This window comes from Sinohyriopsis cumingii, chromosome 3 (assembly GCF_028554795.1).
Source record: "Sinohyriopsis cumingii isolate HCF-2022 chromosome 3, ASM2855479v2, whole genome shotgun sequence".
Classification (NCBI taxonomy): domain Eukaryota; kingdom Metazoa; phylum Mollusca; class Bivalvia; order Unionida; family Unionidae; genus Sinohyriopsis; species Sinohyriopsis cumingii.
The window spans coordinates 91,148,815-91,173,745 of NC_142963.1; the positions used below are offsets into that span (position 1 = coordinate 91,148,815).

The 24,931-nt window shown below is 36.5% G+C and overlaps 1 protein-coding gene across 6 annotated transcripts in view; it reads left to right on the plus strand.

Annotated features, from left to right (window-relative positions):
* Window positions 1–21,330, plus strand: part of LOC149803274 (uncharacterized) — a 386,506-nt gene extending 365,176 nt beyond the window's left edge. For all 6 annotated transcript variants that reach the window (XM_089952942.1, XM_089952943.1, XM_089952944.1 and 3 more), the window contains 3 exons: window positions 5,152–5,394; window positions 12,755–12,828; window positions 19,794–21,330. In XM_089952942.1, the coding sequence (XP_089809068.1) occupies window positions 5,152–5,394; window positions 12,755–12,828; window positions 19,794–19,964 (488 nt within the window). In that variant the 3' untranslated portion in view covers window positions 19,965–21,330. The remainder of the gene's footprint in view (window positions 1–5,151; window positions 5,395–12,754; window positions 12,829–19,793) is intronic.
* Window positions 21,331–24,931: the final 3,601 nt, after the last annotated feature.

A 24,931-nucleotide genomic window follows, 5' to 3' on the forward strand; every position in this document is an offset into this window, starting at 1 on the left:
GTCGATCTGCTGTAGGTCAGTGGTCAATCCAGGACACATGGTCCTGATGTTCCAGGTTGCAAAACGAAGAGTTGGAGTCTTTTTATTTCTTCTTTTAGTCTTTCCTGGTGCAGAGTTTTGTGGCCCACTTGTCGAGATGGTTCTCTAAGCTCCACGCACCCAGTGAAGCAGGCAGGCCATGGCGGGCAGCACCTTACTGACTGGGGGCTGCCCAGCTTGAGGTGGGCGGTAGCTGTCCAGTGAGACCTGGTGATCTCTCCCACCATCGGAAGTAACCCCTGGCACCAAGCTCTACGCCAATCGAGCTTTGACTTAGAACCGGTAAACTGCTACTTCTCGTGTTGTGCCGACGCCGTACGACGACGCTGGAGTGTCCTCTCCAGTGGAGCTATGAAGCCTGGGCAGGGTGGTATGGAGAATCAGCTGTTGCCCATGCAGCAGATCCCCCCCTCTCCATGCAGCTGGTGTGCCCAAGGGAATGACGAATGCCGATACAGCTTGGCACCAACGGCATCGCAGGAGTTGCCGGAATGACGTTGAAGTCAATGTCATACCGCCTTAGGGACTCCATCTCCGGATTTTCTGTCGGGGTTTACTCCCTTAGCCTTTCCCATGAGTGGGTATAGCCACAAGGCAGCAGAGGTTTGGAATCAGAGTTTTCCTTCTCCTGAGATTTCATACAATCTGACTGGAAAACTATGAACTTCTAATGTGGACATTCAAGTTGTTGTTTTGAAGCTGTGAGGTGCCATGGACAAATAAATCTGGCAAAAATCAATGAAATTTGGGGAATCAGAGACACAGGTGTGTTGGTTAAGTTTATCAACAATTACACTGACACTGCTAATACAGAGATGAAACAATATGTGAATGTTAAAGTCACAGAGGTTCCCCCACCACCACACAGTAACTTCATGGAACGAAATTCAAGGAATATTAATCAGCAAAGTAAAGGAAAAAACTTACATGGTAACCTTTACAAATGACTGACATGTTTTCAGTTCTTGACAATGATTTTGCTAGATCTAAATGCCACATCTTGAAAGTGCACAAGTCCAGAATGTACTTGTTTATAACTAGAAATAATGGTAGGTGGAGTCAAATGGTGGTGGTAATAAATAATTAATGCTACCACAAATATCACATATGAACAAAACCAGCATTGGTATTTGTCCGAATTTTTTCACACTTATAGTATCAAAATTATTAATCACCAGATATGAAATTCAGCTTGAAGGGAATCAGCAATTATCGGGGTGGGTATGTAACCGTCTTTGTCATTGGTGTTTAAGATTTATTATACATAATGTGATGGATTCTCAATACCCACATGATGATGATGTTGCAGAATTCACTGAAGTGGTGGTGGATGAGATGACAGCAGATGCTAACATCAATAGTAATTTTGTTCCACTTGTCAACAAATATCTACTTATAAATTGTGTTACCAGATCCTCATATACACTTGAATGTAATCTACTCGATGGCAAGATAGAAATCAACTGTTGGGACCACCCCATTGATGTGCACCCTCCAGATCGAGGCCAGCTTAAAATTGTTGCATAAAAAGTGAACACACCAGACAAAAAGAGACCACTGTAAGGTGTAAAATAAGCCAAAGACTGCCTCTACAACAGTGAAGTGAAATTCACAACTGAATTCATTCTAGTGACATTTCCCAGCGAATATGTTGAACCAGCATTGACTCAGTTATAAAGAGGAAGATATTGAATTTTATTTTACAAGGATGTACTTGATTGCATAACAATTCTTGAATAAAAACAATTGTTAGAGACAAAACACTAAAGCTTAATCAGTGTGTTTCTGAATGAACGTGGTGCCAAACTCAAGGAACATACAATTGTCTGAGATTTGAATATTCCTCCAGAAAATATTTATGTGATCGTATGTCAGTTATATACAAGTGAAAAAGTGCTTGCTTGGAAAGGTGTACACTTGTTGTACCTGAACAATGTCAGCCTGTTGAGTAATTAGTTATAAAGTTGACAGTATAAGTATAATAACTATGGTAGATGCTCAAAGCTACTAACACAAGAATATAATTGAAGTGGCACAAATGCTGCAAGATGAAATTGCCAAGAGAACTGCAGAGTCTGCACTACTCATGAAATATAAATGTGTGTATGTTCTCAAATGCTATTCGCAGAATTGCTGCAGCAACCAGTGTTGGCCTTGGTGTGGTGGGAATCATACCTACATTAACTATTATAGGCACACCAATCAGAATTGTTGGACCCATATCAGTAGTAACTGGTGGGACTGGAGGTGTAGGTAATGTAATCCCATTACAGCTGCATCCATGAATACATGTCTTTTCCATACTTCTCGCAGCAGCAGAAAGCAGTCTTAATACAAATATTGAGGAATAAACAATTAGAATGACTGGGTTCAACATGGTGTTGACAGAAATGGAAAACCACCAGCAACTTTTAGCATGGATTTGGAACCGGAGATAATGGATTTACAGGCAGTATAAGAATAGTAATTTTCATGGTAAACATATAATGTATAAATGCCCCCCCCAAAAAACAAGCAGACTTTCCACCACAGACTATTGTGGAAATACGATGTCTGCTTGGTTCCATTCCTATGCAAGAAGTCCAATAAATATATGGAACCAGCTCAACTGGACTATATCAGGTATGGAATGCTCAAAGATTTGCTAATCTGTATGAAACATCTGGTATCAAGCAGATAGATCCACAATCTAAAATGATACGATTAAGTCCATAGAAACAACTGATATCGACAAAAAAGGTCTGCAGCCTATAATTGAGAGTGTTTAAGTCAGTGATGCTTGGATGAGATGATATTAAGCTTAAAATATTAGATCTAGATAAAAGAATATCAGAAATCAAAGATAATCTTTCAGAGCCAGTAAATAAGTTCATAATACTTGCAATGATTTCAGCAGATGCTTATTGTAAAACTAAGAGTATTTTAAGAAGTCAAACTGATGGCAGAAGATGTAAAAAAGTAAATGAAATCCAGAAAGAAACAGAGTTTGAATAGTGAGCTCTCAAACCAATTAATCCACCAATTATGCTGTGCCCAGTTGGTGCACTGATTATGGTATGCCTGCTCAGTGTCTGAAATAAAATTCCAATAATAGTTGTCTCCAGTATTATCACTTGAGCATTGATGCAAATCATGACAGTGGTCAGTAGAAGATGGACGTTTACATGGTCATTGATGTGTTTATACTCACATCATACCCATATCGTATCTACATTGTGTCTATTCTGTATCCATGTAGATTAGTATTATAATAGCAGTTTTGTTGGTTACTGAACTAGGTTTATGTGTTCTATCCTACATGACCATCCTTTTGCATGTGTATCTGTTTGGTAATTTTCATGCATTGCACATGTGATTTGAGGACAAAGTCATGTGGCATATTCACCTTTGACGTTGATCAGTAACAAAAATACAAAAGTGATATCATGATACTTCTGATGCTTAAGCAGTGATGTGATCAAAGGCTGTAAATATACTACATTGGAGGCAGTATCATTTTCCTCACAGTGTTGAATAGGTACTACTGGTTCATTTTAGCTTTGGACTACTGTATACACCACTCCCTCATTAACTTGTGCCCTGTTAACTCGCGAACCCACTTATAACATGTGGTCAGGTGTGGATCCCATTTTTTAAACCCAAAAATACCCCAAAAATTGATCCCTATTTGTTGAACTTGAAAAAAATTGTGATAAAAATTGGTAACAAAAACTTTGATGTATCGCTCATTTTATCATCAAAAATGGTAGATAGGACCTGGGAATTCTAACCAACACTATGAAATATCAAATTTAAAAATAGGTCATACAATTTTTACATTTTTTTTCCAAGCAACATTCCTAGTAAACCACAATTAACAATATGTAAGGAAATTTCGATCAATGAGAATGTCACACCAAGTGGAGGCAGTGCTTTAATAAATAAATACAAATTAAAAATGTTTTTTTTAAATTGAAATTTATGTTCTAGTTCTATCTTTTAGTTACTTTTAAGTGTAATCATCATAAATGCAATGTGTCCTCTTGTAATTAAATGCAAAATGCATCAATCCACCATAATAGCTATGTCCGTGAGTGTTTCTCTGAGAAACTGATTAAGTGCCGACTGTCTTTCGATAACTGACTTGCAGAAGTATTTGTTGTATTGTTGCACTGAATTAAAAGCTGGAAGCTGGCCTCCTTTGTATTATCACGTTAATTATGTCTTTTGATTCAAATAAAGGAGGTGGAATAAAAGAAAAGTTAAAAGGCACGAAAATCCTACAAACTCAAAATCTAGCAGCCCCGGTCGTATGTCTGGTGAACTCACTTCATTTGATCAATCGAACACTGTTATAAATCTTACTGTGTATGTAACATAAACTGCCTTAAATTAACCAACTCTTTCATAACCGTGATCAAAGATAACAAGGCAGCCAAGCGAAATGAATACTTCGTAAAATAAAGAGCTTGATTTCATAGATACAGACCATTGTGGGCAAGCGAGTTTCAGAGAATTCTTGAACTGACACTTAGAGATATCCTCAAGGATGATAAAAAAAGTCATTATTACTTCCAATGAAATCACAACATCAATATTGTACTAATTGAACAATATAAAAATTGAGTTTCGACGTAGACTTTTGTCTCATGAAATAAATGTTGCTTGTTTTAAACAAAAAGGAATCTTGTTTGGTGGTGTATCAACAGTTAGTCTAGTTCCCCGCTCTGTGGACTCCTGATTTGGCAGAATACTATTAAACACCACTATGGGAACCAGACAAATCAAGAAAACAAAAAGTAGTGACGTAATACACAGATTTTTCAGGTAAACATGATGGTTGTTGAAACCAGTTGGAACGATCTTTCGTATGTTGGACATTTTGAAAATAAATATTATTAAACTGAATAATGAACAACTTCATTAGAAAAATTGCATTATTAAAAATTATTTTCGATGTGATTGTAAAATGAGGAATCAGTCATTAAACAGCAAAGTTCCCTAACGCTGCTTCTCCCCCCTGCCACGGTTTTCTCTATGACAAAGCAATTTTTGTCAATTGTTGGAGGTCCCTCAGTAACTCGCGTATCATCGAGGGAGTGGTGTACATGTTTCAGTGTTATTCTTTTTCAGATTCAACTTATCAGAGAGGAGTAGAAAAGAAAAAAGCTAAAAACATATTTAAAGTAAAAGGATGTAAAGAAAAGGTAGAGCAGATTGGTTCACATGAAGTGGAAGAGTTTTATTTTGATGATGAAATCCATGCCAACATGGGTAAGGAAACTCACATGCAGCTTAGTGAATCCTTTGAGATGTTATCATCAAAGGAAAACAAGGCAAGATCAAGAAAGGCTCCAAATGATAAGCTTCATAAAGGTATAATTACAAACATTTTTGGTATATTGTTATTTCAAGATAACTGCATTCTTGAATTGTCTCAGATTTTTTTTCCCATTCAAAAACAAATACAGTATATGATAAACTGAAAGATTTAATTTATTTGCATGTACAAGATTTTACTTTTTATGTACAAGAGGATATATATATATATATATTCTTTTCCTACATAAATACCAGATATATTTCTTCGTGTGGTACCAGAAACATAATATTTTAACAAGTGGTGAAGCCGTAATTTAAAATATATAGTTTTTGGTACCACAAGATGAAATATATCTGACATTAACATAGGAAAATAATGTTTTTTAATATTATACAAAAACTTGCTCCAAAATTGAAGTTTAGAAGATTAAACTCACTCTTCAGCACAATACACACCCCATCCCCATTTTCATAAATTCACCTTACTATCATAGCCTGATCATAAAATATACTAAACTTAAGAAAGCAGTAGGATTGGATTGACATAATCAGTCACAGTAAATTACATATTTGTCATTTTGTAAACTATTTGACCCTATCTGAGAACAATGCAAGTCCAGTTGATCAATGTATCACAAAGGGTTTGTGTCGTTGTTCTCAAGGTAGTAAGGGGAAATAGCTTCAGTGAGACACCAATGGCATCTGGTCAGATTTCATTATCAGATATTAATTTCCATGTCTGATATGTAAGGCAGTTTCTATTTATTTGTTCTAGCTCACAAGGTATTCTTTTTTCTTTTTTTTCTTCATTACTGCAGGTATACACACATTTAAAAGATGCATAGCATGATTGGGAAATTTTATATTTTCACATGAAAGTATAAGGATATATTTTTCACATGTGAAAATTATTTCAACAATAAGTCTCTATGTTTCACACTTACCATATATACTCATCTATAGATCCATTTGCATATGCCACGCCCCCAAAAAAAAACAGAATAGGTATAAACACTAAAAAGTGCATGACCCACGTATAAGCTGACCCACAAGTCCAAAATGACATCACAAGATTCTTTTATTTAGGCAAATTTATATTAGCAAAGATTACCCGTATACCTTTCTTGGGGTTGGCATGTATGATTATTACATAGAAATGGTGTAAATTTGTTTGAAAAGTCATGAAATTTATTTAAGTTTCTGTTTTCTTATTGTTTCTACCTAATTCAGATTTGTGTATATCTTGATCAGACAATGAGAAGAATTGTGGGTTGCTGTAACACTACCACTCCCTTTTGACTCGATTATTGTTTGTTTATGTGTTATTGCATTAGACTTTTTATATCATTGCACCAGTAATTCTGTTTTTATTTTGCCTTGTAATTGTAAATACCTAACTCATTAAAATGTTATCCCAGTATGACAACAATGAATAACATTTGGGTTTGATTCAACACTCACAATTAGGCTAGTGAGAATGTTTACATAATGGTGCCACCGCATGTACATTGTGGGTTTGAACAAGTGCTGAATAAAGTATATTCCATTGAATGAAGTTCATCCCTTTGATTCGAATCATTGGGCGCCACTGCACTAAACTTTAATGATATCTCCAAAATACAATAATGAAGTTTCAGAAATAATACATTGAAAAAATTATGTTAACACATCAACCCCTGGAGGTTTTTATCGTTTTCACCTGAAATTTGAGTAGGAAACACATTTTGAAAGCTCTTTATGAATACATCCAAAAACACCAACTTCCAGGTGATCTTCCAATAAAATGCTGCCTAGTTGTGTTAGAAACATCGTTTTTAATTGGCTCTTTGGCTCGCGCATGAACAGAAGGGTAAAAGTTGGATTTTTTATTATTTTTGTTTCTTTTTCTTTTAAATTTTTTTTATTTTATATTTTTTTAATGTTTTCTTTTGCTAAACAGAGCCATTATTTTTTTAAGAGACCACTCTTTATTCCAAGTGCCCATCTTATCCTACTTTTTGCAAAGGTTCATCTGTCTGTTTGTAGTTCATACCAGTTTGCCTGAGATCTGAGACCAAAAAGTCTAAAATCCAGACACAAAATCGGATTCTGACCACAGGCAAATTTTGGGTAGAAAAAAATCTGGTCCAAAAAATGACGCTTTTCCCTCTGTATTTTGTAGTGCAACCAGAAATTCCAGATTATTTGGTATCATTGTAAAGCTACAACTGTCTACCTTTCTTTAAAAACCCCCACTTTAGTGCATCATACATGACCATGATGCTACAGAGCTTGGCAGTAAGCTACTACCTCCTGCCACATTAACTCATCGCCAGGGTTAATGTGTTAATACTGTAAAAACTGAGTTTTAGTTTGCTTTGATGTAAGTGACCTTACACCTCGTTTTACAAAACTACAGTAATTGTGCTAATATATGGAGTAAAAGCCAATCACACATCAAAGTACTGGTATAGTTGCTGGTCAAAATTCCCTCTTAACCCAAGCCAGTTTCAGGGTTTCATTGATAAACTGGCCTATTTTGCTGCGAGAAAATAAAAGACAAATCTGTCAATTACAAACAAAAGAGACACCGAAACTTCCAGCTTTCTATTGTGTGGAAAATTATGATTTTGTTTAGCCAAAACACAAAAGTAAAATAGATTGATGATGAATTTAGTTGATCTATATTCAGAATTGTTGCCTTTGTTATTACCATTCTTGCATGAATGTGTAACAGGTATGCTGGTTATGTGCCTTGCACAATTGTATGTGTGTACCTTTTCATAAAGAATACCTCAATTTGTAGCATCACTTGTATCATTGAAAAAGAGTAACTCATGAGTACGTGGATCAATGTAAATGAAACGGCTATTACCAACTAGCTGAAGTGTTATCTGGAAGAATGCAATTTGGTCGAAACAATGAATAAAGCAAAATCTGCATCTAATATGTTTGGGAATAAACAAGGATTAAAGTGACGCTGAGCAAGATTTGCACTGTGTAAATATTGTATATTATAGTACAGCCTGGTCTCCCAGGTAAATTCAAACTGGCTGATGAATTATGAAGTATTTATTTAACTTTATTTAATTTTATGTTGGAGAAACCAGAAAATATGCACATGCAAATTAATAATAAAAGTGATCTAGTAACTTATAACAGTTTAGTAAGTGTTGGGACACAGAGAATGTATTTTTTACATGCATATAAATCTAGGACACAGAATTTTTTTTTCTTCGTGTCTCAAGATTTACAGCCATAATGGTAGTCAGCAAAAACAATCTTAAAAACTTTCAAGCTAATAGAACATGGCCTACAGATAAACTGACCCCCTTCTTCCAGGCCTTTATGTTTTCCTGAATTATTTGGCTTATACATAAATATTTATGGTAACTATGGTTAGATAGATAGAAAAGCCATGCTAGGTGGCTTTACGTCTTCATCAGTATGATTTCATACTTAGTAATGACATCATAAAGTTGAGGAAAGCTATGGTGGTAAAGATTCCTGTTGCATCATAAGTTACTTTCTGTTTTCTCAAAAAAATTTTTTTGAATCTTTCAAACCCTAAGGGATGCCTTGGAATGATGTATAGGTCAAGTGACTAGTTAGTATTCAAGTCCAGAGTGATGGTCAGTTTATGGTTTTAGTTACTAATGAAGTTTTTGTAGTTTTTCCATTAGTTTTGGGTCTCCCCCTTGCATTTCAAGACTCTTGTAGAAATAGACAGCTGGATTTGTATTAGCACTATTTCCTTTATTTTGACTCTGTGTACAGTGACTCCTTCCTACAGCAAAGTTACAGTTTACTGGTCAGTGCTGCTACCATGCCATTATTTCGTTCTTATGATAAACAATGCAACTATATCTAATGTTGATATGGTTCATGAAGCTAGGATTAAGTGTGTCATTGGAGCTCGTGTTATGGATTGCAGAGCTGTGATTAGCATGGTTTGTTTCTCCCTCTTCATTGCAACTCTATCTAGTGACGATATGGTTCATGACCATGAAGTTGGGCATGTTATTGGAGCACATTACCCCAAAGTTGGGCATGTTATTGGAGCTCATGACACCAAAGATGGTCATGTTTTTGTGGCTCCTGTCAGAAGGCTGTAGAGCAATCATTTCAATTAGCAAATCCAAATTTGCCCTCTTTGTTTCAAGCAGCGTCATAAGTCATGTGACACCAACATGGTCGCTTACTGACCAGATAAATAACCAGTGAACTGCAAATGAACAGTTGTGACAATGTAAAAGAACAATACATGAGCTGGTGATCAAGATTAACATCTTAAAATGGCAACCTCATTACAACTGGTACTTTCTCTGCTTTCATGTGTAAAAAGTTGATATTATTACATCAGTATATATTCATTGTTGAAAGTTTAACTGCCCATTTGGCATACAGGCATCACAGATTTTTCACAACATTTTTGGCAGAAATACATAAAACGAATATATACACTCACCTACACCTGCTTTTTAAATACTTTGGTGTTGTTTTATCCAATACATGTAATGGCAAAATGTGTGGGAATATTTGTGTAAAACCCTTGAATTATGTCTTTTTCTGAAGATCACCTGTGACAGCAAGAACTGTAAACCATCCTGGCACATAGCTACTGAAAAACATTAAACAACGGAAGGAGTGTGACATTTATTGCATTAAAAAGACAAAAATTTCATTTTATGAAAAAAGTTGACATTTATACTAAGTAATTGGATTATATAAACGTAATGTTACTCATTAAACTAAATTTATTACAAAGTTGTAAAAAAAATTAAATTTTTATTATATGTAATATATTTTAGAGGCTAGACTTGACATATATAACTGTGATAATTACTGAAATATTATCAATGTCAGGCCATCTGCTTTGAGTGGGATTCTCATCTAGAGACACAAGTATACAAATTAACAATATTGACATACTTGGTATTGGCAAAAAAGAGGAAATGGTTTAATCACTTTGCAGAATTTGGAAGAAAAGAAACCTCACACATGCAATTTTCTTTGTGAATATAAATGAGAATATTGTCATTATAAAGAATAGATTGTCCGTCTACAATAACATAATCATTCATATTTATTGAGAACCAACTCTGTGCCAGTTCCTTCCCTCTTCAGTACCACATTTCAAAATTGCATCTGATTCAAGAAATGTGTTATATTGCTCAAAATAATGATCAGAATTTATTTTTATTTCTATTTCATTTTCATGATGTAAAAATGGACCAAAAAATATCTTATCATAACTTAATTTGCTAATTTGTGTTTTCAGATTAATGTATATATGTACTAAAACACTAATAAATATGCTCTATTCACTTTAAGAGCACCACATAAGTTAAAATTATGTATGATTCTAAAATAAGGTGTTTTATGAAAAAATCTTGAGGGGGGGTCTTACTAAAAGGCCACAGAAAGGTTTCAGATTTACCTGTTATACAGACAAAGCCAAGTTGTTCCAAGGGTTGCATATCTGTGGGACATTGTCTCTATGACCATACATATGTAGGAAATATGCCAATTTCAGCATGAAATGATGCATTTTGAAGAATTTGCAAAAACAGTTACCAAACACCACTGTTCAAATGGTGGACATTTGAATCCTTCTATCAGTTTATTTCAAACAATATCAAAAAGATGCAATCATGTCTGAAAAACCATCCCAGTGTTACTGCTACAAAAGCTCCCTCTATGACAATACTTCAAAGTCAATTGTTGGCTGTATAACCACAAAAATATCCCAAGATGATAGCAGTGACAGGGCATCCCCCTTCCCAGAAAAAAAACAGTGATGATGACTCATTCACCCAGGCACTAATGGTGGATGAAGTAGAAGGCCTCTTTACAGAAAGCATCTCAAATGAACCTGCTGGATGTTCTTCATTGCAGTTTTTGATAGAGTTGTCCAAGTTCTATCAACTCAATCCCAGGGATTATACATTTGTAAGATGTAGTTCATGCGGCTAAAGAAATGTAAATATTTCACCGTGCCAAAGGTAAATCTGGAAATTAGGTTAAAAATTTCAGACCACAACAGGTTTCCTGGTATCCAAATGCAAAGGTTCAGGATAGCATGTTCAATACCATCATTCTCTTCGAACCCTGCCCCCCCCCCCCTTAGGGATGCTTTTTTTCTCAAACGTAAAGAAAATGGCATACCTCAAGGAGTGCCCTAGTGCTGTACTTTGGCAAGTGGCCTATTTTGCCTTCTTACCAACAGTTGTATACAAGCCTTATATTTGTTTAGCAAGTACATGTACTACTACTTATGGATAATAGTGTTGCCCTCTCATACAGTAATTAAATGGGCATTGCCTTGGGTTCAGGAACTCGATCTGAATTTTTGGAATATATGAATGATGTTAATCCAAATATATTTGGCTCAATACTTGTCATCTGCATGGCACATTGAAGATGGAATCCAGTGTTCTATTGCACTAATTAAACCATGAGGCCTGAAGATTTCCAGGAAATGTAATGTAATTTGGTTAATGTGATATTAACTATTTTGCCTCAAGACTGAATTATCAGTTGCCTAGATATATTTATTACAAACCAGACCCTCAAGCTTGATGCTTTTGCTGTATGTGGAGTATTTACACTTTACCATATGTTCTTACCCTCTTTTTGTGTAATTATTAGAGTTCTAAAAAGAAATTGGGGAATGGAGGAGCAGAGTTAGTTATGGTATCATCAATCTTGAGTACGTAGCCATGGTTCCCCAAACTACTGTCTTTTGTTTGATCAGTCATATATCTTGTGCAGAACATCTGAGATTCTGTTTCTTCACAGGACCTCACCATAATGTACCATTGAAAGAGCTCTGCTTGGAAGTGTTTCTGTTATCAGGCAGGCTATGGAAAACACACAGCTGAAGTTGGCAGTGTATACAGAGATGGAATTGTCAGCACCTGCAGTTGCAGTATTTGTCACTGTTTATGGTGTTGCTGTTTTATTTCCAGTAAAATAGTTATTGTATTTCCAAAGCATTAGTAATTGCATTTCCAAAAATTGATAATTGGTGCTACCAGCGTTGGTTTGTGCTTGCTAATTTTTCTGTGTAAAATCGTTCATGTTAGAGTTCAAATTATTTGTACTGCCTAAATTTTAACCACATCACATACACTTGCATTTGACACATGGGTAAAAATTTGTCATGTCATGTATTAAAAAGTGTTGACCTTAATCAGCTACCAAAATGTAAAATGCCCATTATGATACTACTAAATAAGTCTCTCCTGGCCTGTCTTCATAATTACTTGATTCCTTATATAATGATAATCATGGTCAGATTATATCATCTTTATTCTGCTTTGATGTTGAATATGACAGCTGATTAGGAAACTCTTCTTGCAACTTTAGTTTATTCCCTTAAAGCAATACCTAATAAAACTCACATTACGGACAGAAAGATATTACATTGCAGGTATGCCTCAACAAAGGAAAGAGAATAGAAGAACAAGTAAAATTCCAGTTGTGAAAGGGACCAGCACATCAAAGGTATTGCCTTAACTCTGCCACAGTGAAACATGTCTATAAAGAACACTAAAGTCACCACAAAAGATTATCATTATTACAGTTAAAAATCAACTTGAAATTAAGAAAATGGATCTTTTGGTACTGTCCTTGATGAGTATATATCATTCTGATGAATGTAGCTGCTAAGGCAAGTTTCACTGTATGTCCTTACGTATTCCAGTTTCTTTACTGTGAGATGGTGGATTATCTGATCTAAACATCTGTCTTTCTATAATCCAGTTAAAGACAATTTTAATATCAGTAGTAGCCTACCTATTGTTATTGTATAGCCGTGCTTTTCTGGGTGGGTGAAATTTGGTCCTCACAGTATTGAGAATCAGAAAATTCTAGAACACTTTACTGTATGGCACACACACTCTGACGTTTGCCTCGAATTCACTATTCTTCTCTTGGGTGTGATGTAGGATGGTTCATATTGCTTCATGTGAACAAGATAGCCACTTCTTCATGGTTCAGCTAGCAGATTACTAGATTAGTTCTTGTGCTATATTCTTCTAAGATGTAGGATTATACCCTGATATAGTTTTATCAACTGTGTAGCTAAGCTCTCTTTCGAGTTTTTAGATAATTTGTTATGAACACATAGTGTATACCACGACAGTTTAATTTGTTATTTTTAGTTATCCATTGGTGAGTGTGTTTTGTTTTTTTTCTTCTGGTAAGCTGTGGGTTAATTGTTATGATAAATTTGCCTATCATTGCATAATTGCAGTCTTGGGCTCTCCCGTTTTCAGTTTATTGTTCCTAATGTATAAATTTACCATATCCATACAGTGAATTATGCTTTTTATATGCAGTAGCAGGTCACATATGATTTGTTACTTTTTTAATTACATGCCCTGTTATTAAACATTGGCAGTTTATTTTCTGATAGGCTTCTGTAATAAATTAGCAATCATGACCCCTGTCGTTTATTTTTTCTTCCCCATAATTCCTTTACATTTTTAAGCCTGGTTGACTAGTTATTTGTTTCTTATTGTTACACAAGGAACAAGTAGCTTCCCCTTATTTTAGTTCCGATTGCTAAAACCTTAATTTAGCATTGCATAATTAGTTTACATTTTCCTAGCATTCAAAGAAATAAAAGATTGTATTTGCATTATATTCATCTTCTTTTAGCATATATAATTGAATAAAATTTATTAGGAACTGTGTCTTGACAAACTGTTGGAACATGTGGCCACCGGAAAGCCAAGGGGACAAATCCCACTTTCACTCATTGTGAAAGGATATACAGCTGTCCGTTTTGCAGCCTTGGCCAGATGAGACTTGGAATCTGGCAGAAAATCATAGGACTTGCAAGAGGAGGAAGAAGGTTTCTTCAGAGATTAATGGGTTCTCTTTGTCTGTGTACCTCTGTGCCAAGAGGTGGAGCAACATCTTCTAGTGGCCCAAAGCTTCGTTAGGGCTGTTTGTGAGTCTTGCCCTGGGTGAGCAGGACCCATCCAAATCCTGGGGCCAATTGTCAGTGACTGGATTGAGCCACAGATCCATTTCCATCAGGTATGGGGAAGGGGTCTCCTACAGATCTCCAGGAACCCAACACCAGGAAAAAGGAATTACAGTCAGTATGGAAATCAGATTTGGGATGAGCCCCCCCTCCTTCAGATTACCGTTCCAACCCATGAAGGATTGGGACCAGCTTTGCATACACCAGGTGTAGGAAGGGGATTGGATCAACATGCCCCCCTTCCTTTGATCCCTCATAATTCCTATGGGATTTCAGGTTTTCCAATGCAGGGGAGCATTGGTCCTTTTCCTTTCATGCATCCTTGGGGTTCTAAAATTTGGCTGCATATTAGTGATGTTGGGGCTACTGACAGTGTACCTTCATTGTCTTGTGAGAGTTCGGCACAGTAAGAGGAAGAAAATACACAGTCTTCCTCAATACACCCTAGGCAGTTGGAGAGTCGCCATAAACCTCCTGTGGAGACCACTTTGAATACCAGTCCCTTAACTAAGCTAGAGGAATTACCACTTCAGGTTTCTTTTCTACCAGTGTCTCTTCAGAGACAGAGAAACATTGGGTTGCATAATCCATCTTCCCAAGATGGGAACAAGATGAGGATATACTCTCTGTCCTCGTCTCTGCATGAGTTTGACACAGAACAGGCCAATGTGACTTCCCCTATTTGGTCCCCTGCCCCTGCTCAACAGTCGGTTAAGGAAGCTGAAGGTAAGACCTTGTCATTTGATAAAGCAATTTATTAGGTTTACTGCCTCTTACCTAGTGGTTTGTGTCCCACACTTTCAGATCCTTTTGACTCCATAATTATTTCCAGCTTGGAGAAACTTACTGGGGCAAATTCAGACCAGATCTGTTACTCCCCTCCCACTGTGACAGTCAAGGAGCTTTCTCAAGGTTCAGCAAGGGTCAAGACTTGCCGGGCAACATCTGGGGTGGTCTGTTCCCCCTACTACATTGCAGTCCTTGATAGTTTCTTTTAGTTATAAGGTTCACACCCCATCCTGGCCCACTAAACCACCTGCCATGGATGCGGAAGCAGCTCAAAGTGGGTATTTCTATGGCTAGGTCACTTATAAACATGCTAATGTTTTTTTCAGCAGCCTCATTTAGCCTGCTTAAAGAGGAATCTCTATCCCTATTGGCCCTCAACAGTATTTTGGAGGCAGTGGTCAACACATCGAGGCATTCATTGTTGTCCATGGCTTTGTCAGCGGAACTTCTCCATCTCCGCATGGATGTTGCTTTGGACACCTCAGAGGTCTTACTTGAGCACAGTAAGAGTCTTCTTAGGACTGCCCCTATGGAGGCAAAGAATCTCTTCAGAGGTCTCATCCACTTCATTGCAACATGGGATTTGGTGGACCACCAACACTGGTCCATTGCATCCAATTCTTGCTCTTCTAAATCAGCTATGTAGCGATTTCATCCTGACTGGCCACAGGACCCATCAGCTAAATTTTTCAAGCTGAACAGCCCCAGTCAAAGCAGCACCCCAGACCTTGGGAGGAATGCTACAAAGACCCAGAGAAGAAGTTCACAGGCCTTTCCCCTTTTCCCAAGGATAAGGGGGGACAGCTGTGGGACTCGCACCCTCTCCTGCTAAACATACCTCTTCCATCCATTCCTCTGGGCACCAGACTAGGTCTCTTTTCAGAGGCCTTGTTAGGCATAACAGTCGATGGCTGAGTCTTTTCTATCTTAAGGGTCAGCTACTGACTTCAGTTTCAAGATCGTACTCCCCTCAACGCCAGTCAACCCTAGGGCCCTTACAGGATAGGTTCATTCCCATCAGTGGAAAGATGCAGTAGAGAGGGGTTTAAAGACCAATCTCTGGTCTTCTACTCCCAGATTTTCCTGGTCCAAAACTGGGGGAAAGCTTTGTCTATTATTGACCTTTTTGCCATAAACAGATTTCTGCAGAGGAACCTTTCAAGATGGAGACCACATCCTCAGTCATGAATGCCATAAAGCCTGGCAATTGAGCAGTTTCCATTGATCGTCAGGATGCATAAATTCACTCCATATTTTTCCTCTGCACAGGAAGTACCCCCAGTTTTGTCTGGATGGGGAAGTCTTCCAATTTCAGGCTCTGCCTTTTGGTTTGCCTTTGTTCCCAAAGTTTTTACCAGGGTCATATGAATAGTTGCAGCCCATATGATATCATTAGGCATACGAATCCTCCAGTTGTTGATTGATTGGTTGATCCACAACGGCAGTCAAGAGTCCCTCAGACTAAACCTGGCTCTATGTTAATCCATAATGACCAGAATGAGTCTTCTATCTAACTTAGAGAAAACAGAGGTACGTCCTTCTCAAGATTTTGTCTATGTAGGGATGAATTTCCTCACAAACAGGGAGTAAGTGTCCCTCTGGAGAGAGTAGACAAGATCATGTCATTGTTGGAAATACTGAGAGTAAAGGCCACATGGGCAGCTCATCTTTTTCTCTCTCTCTGCTGACCTTGAACACTGCAACAGAGTTGGTTCCTCTAGGCAGGCTGCATCTAGGTACTCCACTTTCTCCTCATAGCTGAGTGGAAACAGCAGAGGTACTCTCCAAATACTATGATTTCTCTGAGTTCAGACTTTCATCTTAATCTAAATTGGTGGACAAACACCTCACCCCTGAACCCAAATCTTGCATGTTAGCAGGTGCATTAGATTCAGGGTGGGGTACTTGCCTCGAGCCAGAGGGACCGATTCTTCAGGGCTCAGGGTCCCAGAAGAGTCAACTCTCCACATACACAATTTGTAAATGAAGGCATAATTTTTAGGCCTTCAGGGATGTGTCCACCAAATAAGAGGTCATCTTGTAATGGTCTCCTCAAACAACACCTGTGGTTGTGTACCACAAGAGCTTAAAAGGCACACATGCATCTTCTGTCTGCATGGAAGTTTGGAACCCTCTTCACTGGGCAACTTCAGCAATTTTTCTCCATGTTTGCCACATTCCAAGCAGGAAGAAACATTTTGGTGGACAGTCTGTTAAGGAAAGGGAAGATAGTCCTTTATACATTTCCCCAGTCCTTGACCAGAGAGCCTGGCCATGGATGCTTTCAACCTGAAATGGGATCATCTGTACATGTATACCTTCCCTCCATTCAGGTTGGTTTGACAGGTCCTTAACAAAATCAGGCACTCCACAGTGCCCCCACCCCACCCTCACCACCCACCCACATCCCCCACCCACCCCCGTTGCCCCAATGATCATGGTTCAACAATCTGCTGGTAGACCATCCATGAATTTTGCCTCAGAGGAAGGACCTTCTGTCACAAAACAGGGGCTCTCTTCAGTCCACAGATTCTCCACCTTCATGCTTGGCTCAACTCAAACAATCTCTCTGCAAGGAAAAGTTTTTGTTCAAAGTTGCATCTTTTCTGATTGGTGTAGTAGAAAACATGTCAATCCTAGCTGTTCCTCTAGAAGTGATGTAGATGATTTTCTTCTCTTTCTCTTGAAAGAGAAATAATACTCACTCTCAACTACTGAGGGCTATTGAGGAACCCTTTCCAATGCTTTTAAATTCTCAGTGGGCCTAGCCATCAGCACAGACTAACTTGGGAGACATGATAAGTTATTTTGAATACAAAGACTAGTGTCTCATTCTCTAATGCCTAAATGGAATCTCTCGTGTCTTGTGGTCTCTTACAACCCCAACCCCGCCCCGCCCTGAGCATCTGGGTGAAGATTACTTTGAGAACCTCACCCTCAAGATGGTTTTCTTGCTTGCCTTGGTGTCTGCAAGATGAAGGAGCAAACTTCATGCCCTATCCATAGAACAGGGTTGTATCTGGTTCAGTGGGAATTATAAGTCAGTTTCTCTTCTCTGGCTACCAGGACTTGTAGCAAAGATGCACCACATCCGATTGAGTTCCTATGTCTCAGCCATATATGTGCTGGGGATAATTAAGTTAGATTTTTATGTCTGGTAGGAGCATTAAAATTTTCCGTGGCAACTTCTAAAGAGGGAGTAAGGGTTGAAAGCAGCTTTTCATACCCATTAATGGTTCAGCTGATATTTCAGCTTTCACCAGTTATAGGTGGATTACATTAACTATTGAAAGAACTTACCAGTCCCTTGCTGATAGGGACTTATCTTACATGAAAATTAAACCCCTTGAGGTTTGGGGAATTGCTTCTTCATGGGCATATCTAACACATTCCTCTTTGGAGGATGTGATGAAAGCTACATTTTGGTGCTCTCATACTACTTTTACCTCCATTTACCTTCACTCACTGGCCCACCAGAGTGAAGGCGTCTTCAAATTGGACCCGATTGTCATCACTTAGAAAGTAGCCAAGGCAGATTCCTTCCCATAGTAGTCTTCATCTCACCTGTGAGGGTGAGTATTCCATGTTTTGTTTTTTATTCACCAGCTGTGAGTTCATTAGCCTCCCACCTAACTGACAAATTCAGCTAAGCTGTTACTGATATCAAAATTTAGTTTTTGGTGGGTGGCTAACACTAATTTTAATGATATATCTACCTGTTGTTAATACCAAATTTTCTCCTCCCACCTCGCTCTGATATCCCACTACAGAAGATATGCCCTCAAAAGAATGATGAAATCAAGGCCAACATCAGAACACATGCACCGTATGGTCCAGTGTTCTGTAACTTTCTGTTTCTCACTATTTTGAGTATCAAATTTTGTTACCTGGTTGGGGTATTTTCCCTCTGGAAAAGTACAGCTTTGCAGTAACAACAACAGGTAGGTATTAATCATTCAAATATGTTTTACCCCCCAAAACACTACATATTTTTTAATCAAGTCTCTAAGCTGGGTACAAATATTATCCAGTGATTGCTGATGAGATACGTGGGAAACTGGGGGCTTTGAGAGGTTAAGAGCTGCTAGTTTAGTTTCTTCAAATTTAGAAAACTATCAAATCAAATCTTGGATAATAATTTACAGAATACTAAGAATTGAGAGTATTGTTGTCTGGTTAATATTAGACTTGTACCTGCAAGACAATATTAATAACATTTATGTTTCTGATAATTAATTTTTGTCTTTATTCTAATAGTATTAATTATTCTGTAGAGAAAATTTCCATTTATTTAAGATATGACAGAAGTATAGAGCATGAAAAGCACAATTTTACAATACTACTGAAAAAGTTTAAAAGAACTAGAAATGTTGCATGAATAAAATCAATATACATGTGTTGTCAAAGTGTATTATATCTGGACACATACAAACACAGGCACACAAATTTACAGACTTGCACAAGCACAAAATTTTGTAGCATAATGAATGATCTAGTGGCAATCTGTTCTCAGTTTCATTGCTTTTATGTAATCTCCAGCCTCGACAGCCAATCTGTTTAGTCACTTTAAAACCCAATATAAAGTGGTAAAGAATCTTTGCATGTGGTCAAATTTATCATTTCCTAGAAATGGATTCCATATTTAAGTTAACCGTTTAGAACTACTTGTATTTTTCCTTTTGCACAGAACAATGAAGGTTCATATGAGAATATCTATACCCTGCGTTCCAGCCTGAGTAACGTAGGACAACACACACTGACACATTCTTTGAAGGATCTTTCAACTGGAGAGATTTGCACAGTGGCTCATGAAACATTTGAAGCAGACAAAGTAATAACAAATTTTATTGGAGATTGAAAAAAAGTTGCTGAGAAGTTTCAAAATCTATCTACCTTGTTTTCATTTTATTCAGGTGATATTAATAATTACCAGTTAATAGTCTTTAGTGAAAATATTCTTGTTAGCATATCAAAAATTGACATGTTTGATCTGAGATGTAGAATTTGGAACAGTTCTATATTAACATGTATTCTTAATTTCTAGTATTTATATACATGTACTTCAAATGGACATGCATATCTATTTTAAAAAAATTGATAATAGTACACTCTTTATTATTTGTAAATATAATTTATCTTTTATGTGTTAGAATTCAGATCTGTGATCAATTTCGTTTTCTCAGATTTTTTATGAATAGTTTTCATGGTTATTTGTGTGAAAATGTCATATTTATTAATAGTTGTAGCTTCAAATGAAATTCATTTAATTGTTGAACATTCTTTAATATCTGTTGATAAATTTCTTTCTGGATTTTTAATTGGCAGGAAGGTATTAGTATGTAGTAAGTTTACAAGATACACCTGTTACTTCAAAAGCATGATTGTTACATTTCTTCCATTTGTGTCCTTACCATGAATGCTGCCTTGCAGTTTTGGTAATGTGATATGACAAACCTTTTTATACCATTTACATGATGCATATGAAGAGGCTGTAATCCATATCAGAGACAGAATAGAGGATCTTTATATCAGGGCTCTCTTCAACTCAAATCTATGAAACAATGCGAATTACAATTCTGTCTTTTGAGAGTTTTGGCAAACAGAACATCAATTTCATTTCAGATGACAACATATGTGAGATTGATGAACTAGATGACAAACAAGAGTACTGTGAACAGCATGTCATATGAATATCTTGTGACCTTTTCCATATTAATGACCTTGATCACTACGATGTCTGCAGTGTGGCGGTTTATAGTGATGTCTAGCACTAGGGCATCATGCCATAGACATGTAGCATGATGTCCCACCCATCTGATTGAGAGATCTTCTGAGAAGTCAAATTCGAACTTTATATAATGGATCTGGACCAAAACTCCAATTCCAGAACCTGTGAGTCTTTGAATCAAATCTCAAAATTACTTCTCTTGCTATAAATTTGTAACATTTTTTGTGTCTTTATTTTGATACCATAAATGTGTGTCCATCCTGAACCATAATGACATCAAAGCCTCTGGAACAAAGTTACTACCTCATCATGAATCTCTTTTAGTTTATCAGCTTTTACAGTGATAAGGCATCACAATTAGATTAATTCTTTGAAATCATAAATGTTGCATGCTTTTTCCATATTTTTAACTTTCATCTGTTTGTTGTCACTGTTTACATTAAAAATTTATACTTGCACTGATCAGATATGTGAAAGATGTTTTGTAATTCTGATGTGGTCGAACACAATGAATTGATCTACAAATAAAGTTGATATAAAAATAAGTTGGCTTAAAATTCATTTAATTTTCTCATTCTCAATTTTTCTGCTGCACTTCTTTGTAGTTACAAAAAAATCTGCTTTCACCCTATAGATATTAAATCATAACCAAAATCCCCTTTCACAAAAAGAAACAATTTCTTATGTGCATTTTATTTTCAATAAATGTATATAATTATCAAGCAATCAAAAACCATGACAAATAGAAATGCTAAAGTAAGGGGCTCACTTAGAATTTAAAAAAGCTGTAATACAGTCATGTTTCTTGGTTACTATACATAGGAAAGACATTTGTGACTCTAAAACATGATTATACATGTTTAATGATCTAATCTTTCTCTTTAGGTAAAATAATCAAATAATCAAGCCCAAGAAAGCATTTTTCTGCCAGTACAATAGTGTATATTTTACATTGTGACCAAATTATCAAAACACTCAAGTGTTCTCTGCCAGATACACTCCATATTTAGTCATGGAAATAATTATCTTCTCTGATAATTACCATTCCTGAGCAAAGCACAGTTAAATCAGTAGACTGATTGTAGAATAATTTCCTGGGTATTAGTTGTAAGAAAATTGTGGAAATAATGGTGGCTGTCTTAGACAAGCGTTATTTTCAACATAAACACAATCAATTTGCATTTGAATATACGCTACTTTACTGCATGCATATCCAGTATAATTATTCTCTTTAACAAGATTAGGGAAATATATTTTGTACCAAAGCAAACTAAAAATGAAAGTTGTTACTATGATTTATAACCGCTGAACAGTTATACAAATTGAAATATATTCACTAATAAATCTTTTATTCAAACTTTATACCTACAGACTGGTTACAGAAAGATGAATACAAAACTTAAACGAATCCACAATGCACCAAAAGAATTCCCTAAAAGTATGTAATCAAATTTAAATCTTCATTGCAATGCCCTTGTAACAAAGTGAACATGCATTACTGGATTATTCTTGGTGTGATGAGCCACAGATATGAGATCTCTTATTCTCAGAAAAATTTGAAGATGTGAATGGTACTTGATTGCATTTGCAAAATGCTCTCCTATTTACTCTGTTATTGGACTATTACCAACATTGTAATATAATTCCATTATGTTCAGTACATACAGCAATTATACAGAAGTTCATTTGTACTATGAACATGATCCCAATTCACATTTTTAATATACATCAAGATCAGGAGTAAGAGTATTGGCCTGGGCCATACTTTATGATTTTTATTACACTGTAAATGTAAAATAATCCTTGCAACAATGCATTTTCTTGCAGTAAGTTTGATTAGATTACCTACAGAAACATTTACACAAAGACAAAAATCAGATGTCTTTGTTGTGTATGTTAAAGGATCAGTCATCTAGTATCTTCTGGAGACATGGATTTTATCTAGTTGTCCACATGACTGAAAAAGTTGTACAGAATAGTGTATCCAGTGGACAATCACAGTCTAAATGATAGCAAAGTCATGAGAATTGGTGTTCATATAATTGACATTTTACTATATTGTCATTTTAAATTACCGTTACAACATAATAATCGGGGCCCCAAGTGGCCAAGTGGTCTAAAGCGCTCTCCATTACAAATCACTGCCATCTTACTTCCGTCTGCGTGGGTTCGAGTCTCGGATTCAGCCAATGTGGGTATGTGAGGAAGCTTGTCAGTAGCTTCTCATGGGTCGGTGGTTCTTTCCTGGGTTTTCCTGGGTTCTTCCTCCACCATTAATACTGGCCACTATGTATAGCCTATTGTGTGCTGAAAAATGGCATTAAACCCTACAACAAAAACAACAACAGCATAATAATAATAATAATCCTGCACAAGATATTATACTTTTACATCAGATTGTAACACATTTGTGTACTCATTTAAGGGAAGAGAGCTTTCAGATTGAGAGAAAGCTGCATCTGTGGTGACAATCTTTTATAAACAAATAAAAACTAATGCTGGCCAAAATTCAAGTACATACTAGACTGAAATTAGCGTTGTAACTTATTCCTTATTCCCAATACAATAAGGAATAAGTAAACAGTTACTTGTTTCTGATTCAACCATTTTCACATACAAATTTCGTTACTTATTCCTTTTTTACATCCAGTTGCCTATTTATCCCTTATTCCCATTTCAATAAATAATTGGTTACTATTATTGGTGTTTGTGATGAAAGTCCTTCAGGGCATGCATTGATATTGTTCTACCCACCTGGAGACATACAAGTGTTCTTTTGGTACCAGCTATATAAAGCTGAATACAGACAGATCAGAGACTATATGTAGAACATGTTTAGGAAATTGTGAATAAGGAATAAGTAGCCAAATGTATGAAGAAATGGTTGAATCTGGATGAAGTAACAGGTTTCTTATTCCTTTTTGAATTAACAACTGATTACTTTTTCCTTATTCAATTGTGAATAAGGAATATCAGCCAACCTGTTGTTAATCACTAATCTTCAGAACAGTCAAAAGATGTATACTTTTGATGTTTTTCAGACACCTATAATGATATGGGTGACTGCATGCATAAGAGTGTGTGTGTGTTATTTGGATTTTTAATGTAGATTTAACAATTTTTCAGTCATATCACTACGATGTTTGCAGTGTGGCAGTTTATAGTGATGACTAGCACTGGGACATCGTGAAACAGACATGTAGCATGATGTCCTACCCAGTCACATTATCCTGACACTAGTCCAGCCAGTCCTGACACTAACCTCTTAATGCTGAGCACCTAGCGAGGCAGCTTATGAACCATTTTTGTGAGTCTTTGGTATGACATGGCCAGGGATCTGACCCATGACCTCGCACTTCTGAGGCAGATGTTCTAACCACTAGGCCACTGGAGTGGTGTGCATGCATAAAGACATATTTGCTCACATTTTAGATGCTGAATATTAACAAAAAAAGCAAACTTTTAAAAACTACAGAAGGTACCCTTAAAATCTTTTCCAGTTTGGAAGATCAACCCCACCCACTTAACTTTAACATTCTCCTACTAAAGTAAAAAGAAATAAAAAAATTAGAGTCCAATAAAGAAGTATTCATTTGCTTCATCCATCAAAACCTTATTACTATTACGGTGGAAATCCAAGGTTTCTGTTGCCTTTGATGGACATCAACGTGCACACATCTACAGAACAACTTCCTGGCAGCCATATTGAAATCCCTGTGTTGCCATGCATAGGTTAACGGATTCATTTTTCTTTTTACAATGCCCACAAATACAATCCAATCTACAATGTTCCATTCTCATGAATTGATGTAATCCACTGATTTAAATATGCCCTGATAAGGAAATATGTATATGGCAAACAGTTTCCGATCTGTACTTATTTGGCCATTACTGTTGATATCAAAAGTATTTCTCAAAAATGTGCCTTTGGCTCAGATACACATGAGAAAAGTATCTCCTAGCTTTGAATACAATGAAGATATACCTAATAATTGTAAGAATGGTAAAAATTAACACAGATAATGCCAATAGGAGGAGTTACAGCGGTTTTACAATTAGGTGATATAAACATCAAATCCAATCTTTCCAAATGATCA